Below are 9,654 nucleotides of genomic sequence, written 5' to 3'. Positions count from 1 at the left end.
TATCTGTGTGTTAAAGCCCCGTAAACCTATATATGTGTAGCATTACTCGTATGTGTGGTGCATATACTTTTCAAGATTTAACTTTGATCATCAATTAGGCCAACAATACATAAATCATGTTATTGAAAATTATACCATCGAAAACTTCTTTCAAATACGAATTAAGTGGTATAATGTTTATGGCACATAACTCATATTTCATTGGTTAAGTTTACGGTCATAACTTAAATCTTTAAATGCGTGCGCACCTTATATTCTGGAGCATAGTATCATTGTGGTATTAGGAGATTACTATAGTGTTGCAGTTCAAATGAAGTTTTTTCCTTGGGAAATTAAAGAATTTTATTTTGAAATTTAGGTAAATAGTTTCTATAACAACAACAAGGAACAGGAAAGGGAGAAGCGAGCTTGAGCCCTTCAAACCCATTATGTATGCCCCAATTGGCACATAAACTAAAGGCAAAAACATGAAAGCACCAAAGTGTTGGGTGAACAAAGTTTAACATAAATTACATGGCCGATGGACGTCGCAAGGACCAACAATACAACATCGAGTAAGCAAAGGAATGGACATTGTCCACAATCTAGATCAACAACCAGCATGAGAAATTAGTCAAGAGCCACAAACGGATATTCAAGCATCACCCCATCCATGCATGCACATGCACATCATGTTCACAACATTTGAAAGGATCTTGTCATCACCTTGCTGCAAGGCATCCATATCTTCTCGCTTCTGAATATTTGTCCAACATAGTAGATACAAACATGCAAAGAGCATAATCTCAAAGGCACTTTTGATAAGGATTTCGTCAAAAGGCTACTTTGTTGTGCACATTCTAGATTGAGAGAACAACAACGTACAAGATTTCACCCTTAAGGGAAAAAACATATGTAGCAATGTGTTGACGCTTAAGCGCCTCCTTAAGCGTTGCCTTTTCCAACAGATGGTGTGAGTAGATTTTTTCCCATTCATTTACTTCTGTCTTGAAGCTGAGATGGGAGAAAAATGTCCTCTAGTCCTTCATCCATTCATGTGAATCAAAGGGGAGACCACACTCTGGAGTAAAATTTGAAGAACAACATGACACATGTGATAAGCAATTCAAACTATTCAAAATAGTAAAATTTGGAGAAGAATGAAATATTGACCCGAACAATAGGCAACGGGTGGTGGCTACCAAACATCATATTTCTCAGTAAATAAAGCCGGGGTATTGCACTTCAAATGGGATTGTTCTAGCAGTAAAAAAGAGAGAGAGAGATGATGCATGTGTCGACGATAGAGTCATAGAGCACAACTAGGGCTGCGGAGAGAGGCGACCACACAGGATGGAACACGAGGCACGTGCCACGCCGCACCACTCTTGTCTCATTCGATTTTATAGCCTTTAAACGCCAGGAGGCGAGGACGCTGTCCATGGCTATATAAGCCATTCTGCGCCCACGGATGATAGAAGATCGGTACGTTTAACCTCTTGCTGTCCCCCTCAGATCATCCGCGTCTGCCTGCCTGCCTGCCTCAAAGTCGCACCTATCCATTACCCCCGGCCGGTAGCTATCCGTCCGTCGTCGTCGCCGGCCCGTGCGCGCCCTTCTGTTCTACCCCCATGGCCACCACCACGAGCTACGACAACGCCGACGTCCGGCACAGGGCCCTAGGCGTGCACGCCGCGTCCCGCAAGATCGGCAAGCCGGCGCCGTCGTCTTCGCAGGCGCAGCAGCAGAACCGGAAGCCCGTCATCATCTACATGGTGTCCCCCAAGGTGATCCACGTGGAGGCCCACGAGTTCATGTCGCTCGTGCAGCGGCTCACCGGCCCTGAGGTCGCCGGGGAGGACGGGCGGGAGAGGGCGTCGACCTCGTCTTCTTCCCCGAGGACCGCGACGGACAGGGCCGGGAGGGCGGCCCAGCCTGTGCGCGTCAAGGCCCGCGCCCTCAACCGGCCCGGCCCCGCGGTGTCCGTCTCGGTGACGGCCACGAGACAGCAGCAGCAGAACGTGCCGCCGTCGTGGGCGGGGCCGTCGCCGTCGCCAACGACGGGGTTCCTGTTCCACGACCTCAGCCCGCTCCGCGGCGGGGCGCTCAAGGGCGAGGCGCCCATGGTCTCCCCGTGGCTGCACCAGACCAGCGACCATTTCTTGAGCCCCGGCGGCGCGTCGGCTCTCTGCTCGCCGTCCGGCTTCCTCGACATCTTCGGGCCGCTCTCATCTCAGCAGCAATGATCGGGTCAACCCTCAGCCGACGGCGACATGGTCAGAAGTCTTTACCAACTCAATATGCATTAGGGTTTCTGCATGATGAACACGCATGCTCGCTCGCTCGCCTCACACACGAGATGATCAAATTGGCCCGGTGTTGTCTAGGCTGGTTCGGCAAGCTGTAAATTAATAGTAGTCTAGGTTCCTGCAGTATTGATTTTATGTGTTTGATTTTGATTTTTTTTACCTTCTTTGCATGCAGTTCTTGCTGTACATTAATTGTAATAACCGGTGCACCCATGAGACATGAAATTGATTTGTTTGTTGATTCGTTTTAGCTGGTGCTGCAAGCTGTGATTGACAGGAGCAGCTGGTTAACTAATGCATTAGGCGCTTGAATTGACAGAAACATATATGCAGAAATGCAAGATATATATCCTGGCGCTTGACTGACTAGCTAGCTGGACTGCACATATGTGGTTCCACCTTCCCCGTCGTGTACATGCGAACCACTTCTGCTAGAAGAAATTAAGCGTGTCGTATTTAATCCACCAGCGATACGGTGATCTACAGCTTGATCACCGTGTATGTGTATTTTTCTTATAGTTGGCATGCAGTGATTTACGCGGCATTAGTCTTTCTGTTCAGGCCTGAACCTGAGGGGGATTATACATTAAGACGAGCTACGTATTGCATAAATGCACTTTTTTTTCCTTTAAGAGCGTGAAAATCAAACTTGGTGATACTGTTCACGATCTTAGCTCTTCTGCTAACCACTCAAGGGATCACAAAAACCTGTAGGTCAAGCCCATGCAGGGTTGCACAGAGATCAAAGGCAGTGCATATATATACGAATTACTTTTGCTGACAACACCGGTAATTGATCGGTGTGTCTTTTCCAAAGAAGAAGTAACGTAGTACTAACATTGTAGTTGACAAAAAAAAACATTGTAGTTGACACCGTGCTTCTCGGTTTTAATAGAGTGACACAGTAATAATAGACACTAAAGGGCATTTGGTCTAGTGGTATGATTCTCGCTTAGGGTGCGAGAGGTCCCGAGTTCAATTCTCGGAATGCCCCTATCTTTTTCCTTACTCCCCCAACAAAATCTTTTGTTTATACTACCTTCAACTTCCTCCCCAGCTCACTGAAAGCAGTAGTTGGGGCTCCGATCTTTTTTCTGCGAGGGCAGTTCTTGGCTCGTTGCAACGATTTAGTTAGTGCCTCCCGTTTGGACTTTACGATAGAATTGAACAGCTTGTGCAGATCTATTCAAGCTGCCAGTACTGTCTATACTCCATATCCAACGCGGTTCCACTGACAACGTACTGCTCACCAGTTTACAGGGAAGTGCTCCAATGACTGCCCAACTGTTACTACAAAAGAAATTGCAGATGCCTCCGACGTGAACTGCGGGCAGCAACATGGTTGCGCTAGTCGTGGACAGCAGCTCTTCGGTCTTCACAGAAGGCCGAAGCCAACCGTCCGTCCCCTGATCTGAACTTATACTTTGCGGCAGGAACTCCCACGCCTGCTGTGCGCCCACGATCAAAATCGAGGTGGTGCGCCGAGGCAGCAGCGACTTGCCATCCAACGTGTTGACACCTGCAGCTAGCTGCAGGACGATTCGTATCTAACGAAGGTAGTTCTATTTCTATATCCGACTAGTTGAACGCCCGTGCGTTGCCACGGCATAAAAAAACAATGCTTAAACATATTTTCTAATTAAAAAAAATGTGCTATAATCAAATGTAGTTCTTCCATACAGCAATAAAATCATTCTTTGACCCCGCTCATTTCCCCCTCGGCAATTTTCATATCTCGTTATCGGCCATCTCCTTGCAAGAAGATAATTAAAGCGTCATCTTTCTTTCTCCCCTACCCTTCTTCCTTCCACCTTCATTATCGTCATCATCTCTAAGCACTGCTTATAAATCCCGTACTGGTACAAAATATTATTATTTCATCAAAGATTTTTGTGGTGCTCTTTTTGACGGTCAGTAATTTGAATAGGCGCATGCGAGAGATGGGACTGTCGAAGAGGTACGAAGCCAACCGTCCGTCCCCTGATCTGAACTTATACTTTGCGGCAGGAACTCCCACGCCTGCTGTGCGCCCACGATCAAAATCGAGGTGGTGCGCCGAGGCAGCAGCGACTTGCCATCCAACGTGTTGACACCTGCAGCTAGCTGCAGGACGATTCGTATCTAACGAAGGTAGTTCTATTTCTATATCCGACTAGTTGAACGCCCGTGCGTTGCCACGGCATAAAAAAACAATGCTTAAGCATATTTTCTAATTAAAAAAAATGTGCTATAATCAAATGTAGTTCTTCCATACAGCAATAAAATCATTCTTTGACCCCGCTCATTTCCCCCTCGGCAATTTTCATATCTCGTTATCGGCCATCTCCTTGCAAGAAGATAATTAAAGCGTCATCTTTCTTTCTCCCCTACCCTTCTTCCTTCCACCTTCATTATCGTCACCATCTCTAAGCACTGCTTATAAATCCCGTACTGGTACAAAATATTATTATTTCATCAAAGATTTTTGTGGTGCTCTTTTTGACGGTCAGTAATTTGAATAGGCGCATGCGAGAGATGGGACTGTCGAAGAGGTACGCGAAGAGGGTGACGTGTGAGGAAAGGTACAGACTCGCTCCCGCGACGCGCCCCCCGCGCGCGTCATGGGAGATACCCTAGCGCTACCGGCGGGCTTCCCCTCCTCCTCCCTCCTCTCCCTCACCACCGCCAGAGAAGGCGCGCCGGGCGAAGCCTAGTAGGCGCTGGCGGCGGCGGGGCTGCCTTGTCTCCTTAGCCAGGGCCTTCGGCGCGGGTCGAGGAGGCTGCCTGGGATGCGGCGCTGGCGGCGGGCGCGGCAGCGCGGCGATGAGCTAGAGCCTGCTGGCGGCGGCTTCGTGGCGGCGGCGTGACCGGCGCGGCGGTGGCGGGCGTGCCTTGGTCGCTATCATGGTCGTTCCCTTCTTGGGGACACCATCTTGGAGGCCTGGTTCTGTCGTTCCCGTCTCACCTCCCCTCGGAGGAAGTCTCCGGTGGCTCCAAGTAGTTTGTCCTCGCGCATTTGTAGTGGCTTGATAGTCGTTGGGTGTTGTGGCGGTGCCCGGCACCTTTGTATCTCGCCTTGGGTGTGCGTGTCGTGTGCGGTGGTGGTGTGAGTTTGTATCATGGTCCTTGTGGTTCGGCGTTTTATATATAAAGTAGGGCGAAAGCCTTTTTTGGTAGGAGGGTGACGTGTTCGAGTTAGCTCGTGATCTCCCGTGACGACGATCTTACAACCGCTATCTACACTCCATCTCTTTCTGAGATGGAGGAGGCGGCGCCACAACAAGAAAGGGAGTATGGAATTTCCTGAAGTCCATTGTGTGTGATCAAAACAGCCTTGTACATATACCTTTTGCAGTTCTCCGAATAGATGATGATTCTATTATGTCATAATATGCTCTTACATAACCACAAAAAAGTATTCCTGGAAGTTGAGCCAACCAGACACCAAACAATACAGCGTGTCATCCGGCGCTTGCACACCAGACCTCGTACCTGCTCGCTGCATCTTCCCATAGGGGATAGGACTACTGTAGTTTAGGACAGTTGATGCTTTGTTCATTTTACTTCAGAACTTTATGCTCCTGCAGATTGTCGAGATTTTCTGTTCTACTCCCTCCGTTCCAATTTACTCGTCGTGGTTGAAGTTCAACCACGACGAGTAAATCGGAACGTAGGGAGTAGCCATTAATATGCCATACTGTTTGTGAATAAAAACTTATGGTATTTGCAGGATTATTTGCTTAGCCTTTTTTATTTGTGCTCCCTTTGTGAGCTGTACTCCGGATTACAGACTTTGTATTTTGCTGAACTTGTTTAATAATAGGGCCGCATGCATCTTTCGTATGCAGAGGCCAGGGGAACCTCCTTTTCTAAAATAAATTAAAAAAGGCAGGTGCTGTATCTATTAGAAGAAGAGAAAGACAAAAGGTTCTGGCCGAAGCCCAGTTACAGAATACAGTAGTCAAGATTAGCCACCTCTGACAAAAGCTAGCTTTCTCAATCTCATTATCTCCTGGATCCTACAGATCCTGTCATAAACCCCTAAGCATTTATGCTAAAAAACACGCATTTCTATCTTTCCAAATCTGCCAAAGGGTGTAAGAAAAAAATCCACGTACTTGTCAAAGGTAAATTTTAGCCGTTTATTTTGGAATGTGTTCCATTCATCAAGCTGATTTGCCTCAATGTCAACAAGCAAGTTGATGAACCAAAAAAAATGACCTTGTGTAGCATCCTTTTGGCAAGTGCCAGCATGAGCAAAGCATATTCTTCTTAGCCTCAACGACAAAGTCTTTTCTTGGACTCTTCTATTGCAATCCAATATTCAGGGAATTAATTACTCTGTTCCAATAATCCCTAGTTTAGTGCATAAAAAATATACCTTAAAAAATTCTGAAGTGTGACTTGTATGGTGGCACTCATAAAGACAGTAAAGGCTGTCAAGCCTAGCCAACCTTCGAATCAGGGAGCTTTTGGAAATCAGATGGCCTGCATAGACAAGAAAGGGAAAATACATCAGTGGTGTTGTAAGAAAGATTAATCATAGGTAAAGTGGCAATTTGAAGGAAACAATAGCCTACCATACAATGCAAAAAGAGGGACCCTGTAAAAGCACACGAGTTCATCTTGCGTCTGCCTTCATAGATAAGAGAAAACTTCTAGGCCATCCACAATCTCTTGAAATAGGTGAATGGCATGCAATTTTTTTTACCACATAGAATACAAGGATGCTACTTATTTAACAATAATATGAGCAGAACACACCTACCGGAACTGTGTGCCAAAAAAATTCACCTTGGCATAATCATCCAGTCGCTCGTTAATATCCAACTTGAAAGGAGGAAGATTCGTAGTTACAGTCGATGCCAAAACCTGAAATTAACTGATATTGTTTTGTGAAATGGACTGGCCATTAATTCAGAAAAATACCCCATCCAAGTCTTGACATTTACAGTTATTACACAATAAACTGGCGGGGTGACAGACCAAGAATCGCTGCTGGTTCCTTTACGCCCAGTCTTTGCCAAAACATGTGCACATCCAAGCAGTTTAATTTCAAATGATCTCCCCTGACACCTAAGCAATATGCTATAGAAGATAGTTGGCTATGTCACTGAAAGATCCTTCATTTTTCATTTTTTGCAAATCATCCACACCACATCCTGTGTGTGGTTGAATATTACCACTCCTTGATTAACAGTTATGTACCATCTGCATGATTTCATTTTTCCTTTTTCATTTTTTACATTAACAGTTATGTACATCTGCATAATTTCAGTCAATAGGATTTCGCATGACCAAACATAAACAGATTCAAATCAATAGATTAAGATAAGTAACAAAGCTATACTCGATGCTCAATAAGAATAACCATACCTTGGGATCCTTCCCATTCAACAGGGTCTTTCCAGTATAGCAACTTAAGTACTTAACCTTTACATGTTTAATGCCCAATCTACAATAGTCTTTTAGCTGCAATCTACAATATTCAGTTGTGAGTAAAAAATATCATGTGTTACCGATGGTACAAAAATAAAGAAGCAGGGATGATACATACTGGTTTACGACATGAGGAAGCACTCTTGAAGCAAATGCCCTACGAAAAATATCTGTGAATTCAGAACTTAACTCACCTATCCCCAACACGAGGGGAGCTCTTTATCTTTGAAAATCTTGTTGCTAGATGCTTCCTTTTGGTTGATAACCTACAGCAGTTTAACGGGTCTTATTATGTTGTTTCCACAAGCCATACGAAATTCTCATGTCACATAAACAATAAATAGAACTGCTGATAACAACATATACAACACGTTCGGTTCGGGCAACATAACGTATTCAGTTTAGTGTATCCGGAAGCGTTGCTTCCGAATATTTTTACGTAATACCTCCTTTGTTTAGTTTGTGGAATCGAGTCCTGATTTTAACCCGGCCGGTTCGTGCGGTTATTTCAACTCTGCGAAGTGCCATATCAGAAAGCACTGTTATGGAATACATGGCAAGGGAAACCAAAGCTGGCTACGGTTTCGGAAGTCGCTGTATTCGGAAGCCACACTTTTTGTCCAAACCAAACACGCCGATAAGTTATTGAACCTTGATTCCTGAATTAGGAGCAGCCTCAGATATGATGTGTGTATCACTTAACAGAAATCCTCTGCCCGGCCTCTCAAAAGAAAATCATCTGCCCAACAACGTGGAACTTTCTAGACCCTCTAGCGAACCTTGATCGGTGACACACACAAAATTGATATCGATGAAAGGAAGGGAGATAACCTCGACTCGTAGACATAATTCTAACTGATTATGCTATACCTGATCCATAAATCTCTTCCGGATTATTGGGCACCCAACTGCAAAAACACAGTAAATAAAGCATAACTGAACCTGTAGTCATAGAGTGAACTTACATCCTCAGCTCGGTGGAGCTTGCCTGTATCCGTCTCCATTGCCTACTCCCCAATCACCACAATGCGTGTCTATAGAGGGAGTACGGGAGACCATGGCTGCTACTGTAGTCTACAGAGGGAGCACATTGGAGAGACAGATGCGCCAGTAGCATTAACCATGGCTGCTACTGTATGATGTAGCCCCGGCAAGGAGACGGATGGCTTCTACTGTATGATGTAGCAACGGCGAGGAGACGGATGCGCCCTGGTGCATTAGACATCGAGGGGAGGAAGATATGTAGGGAAGAAAGGCCTTCACCTTCGGTCGCTAATGACGCAACCACGAGGTCACCACACCGAGCTGATGCTTTATCCCAGCACTTCATATTCCTTCTGATCCTCACCTCGGTTGCTTCACAGTCGCCTCGCCGCCGTCTTCATGCATCGCATGGACTGTGGTCCAAGATTGAAGCTGCTGGAGAGGTCAAATCTCGAGGGCGAGGGAAGGGCGGACACGCTAGGTACGATACGACTGTTCAAGCGGCAGTTACGACGAACAGTTTCCGCCTGCTGGACGGCAGTTACGACGCGTCGTCGCCGCCTTCCCGCCTGCTGGACAGCAGGGCCGCCGCCGCCTGGGGTGCTGCCTGCCTGAGGCCGTCCGCACCGACGCCCGTCTTTCGCCCCTCGGTTCGTCTGTTTGCCCCTCTATTCTTTCTGTTTTCAGATACATGTTGCTTCATGTTCATTTCAGCAAATACACAATTTCAGCAAAGCTGCTACCCAACCTGATGGAAACATAGTTTACTTTGCATTACCTCAACTTTTCTCACCTTTAAATTTAGGTGATTACCTAAACTTTGCATTACCTCGACTTCTCTCACTGTTATACGGATTTCACTCTTCAAGCAGATGGAACAAACTCATTCCAGTGATTCTCCGTCGCTGTCAGAGAATCATGATCGTTCCCAGTTTACGGACCTTACAAACAATTTTTTTAGAGA

General features: G+C 46.1%; 1 protein-coding gene, 1 non-coding gene and 1 pseudogene across 2 annotated transcripts; 2 read left to right on the top strand and 1 right to left on the bottom strand.

Moving 5' to 3' along the window:
• The first annotated feature begins 1,470 nt into the window (after positions 1-1,470).
• Positions 1,471-2,531, top strand: LOC123162158 (protein MKS1). The gene has a single exon (XM_044579949.1). It carries the CDS (start codon positions 1,611-1,613, stop codon positions 2,223-2,225), a length of 615 nt encoding a protein of 204 aa, XP_044435884.1. The 5' UTR covers positions 1,471-1,610; the 3' UTR covers positions 2,226-2,531.
• Positions 2,532-3,210: 679 nt separating this feature from the next.
• TRNAP-AGG (transfer RNA proline (anticodon AGG)) lies at positions 3,211-3,282 on the top strand. Its single transcript has one exon. It is a non-coding gene; the product is annotated as a tRNA-Pro (tRNA).
• A 2,952-nt stretch (positions 3,283-6,234) lies between these two features.
• Positions 6,235-8,710, bottom strand: LOC123158115 (uncharacterized; annotated as a pseudogene).
• Positions 8,711-9,654: the final 944 nt, after the last annotated feature.

Source organism: Triticum aestivum, chromosome 7B (assembly GCF_018294505.1).
Source record: "Triticum aestivum cultivar Chinese Spring chromosome 7B, IWGSC CS RefSeq v2.1, whole genome shotgun sequence".
Classification (NCBI taxonomy): Eukaryota; Viridiplantae; Streptophyta; class Magnoliopsida; order Poales; family Poaceae; genus Triticum; species Triticum aestivum.
Note: the sequence above shows the minus strand (reverse complement) of the source record. Positions and strands in the feature narration are given on the sequence as shown.

Coding starts and splice junctions, on each gene's coding strand:
- LOC123162158 (XM_044579949.1), top strand. CDS start 1,611: ATGGCCACCACCACGAGCTACGACAACGCCGACGTCCGGCACAGGGCC.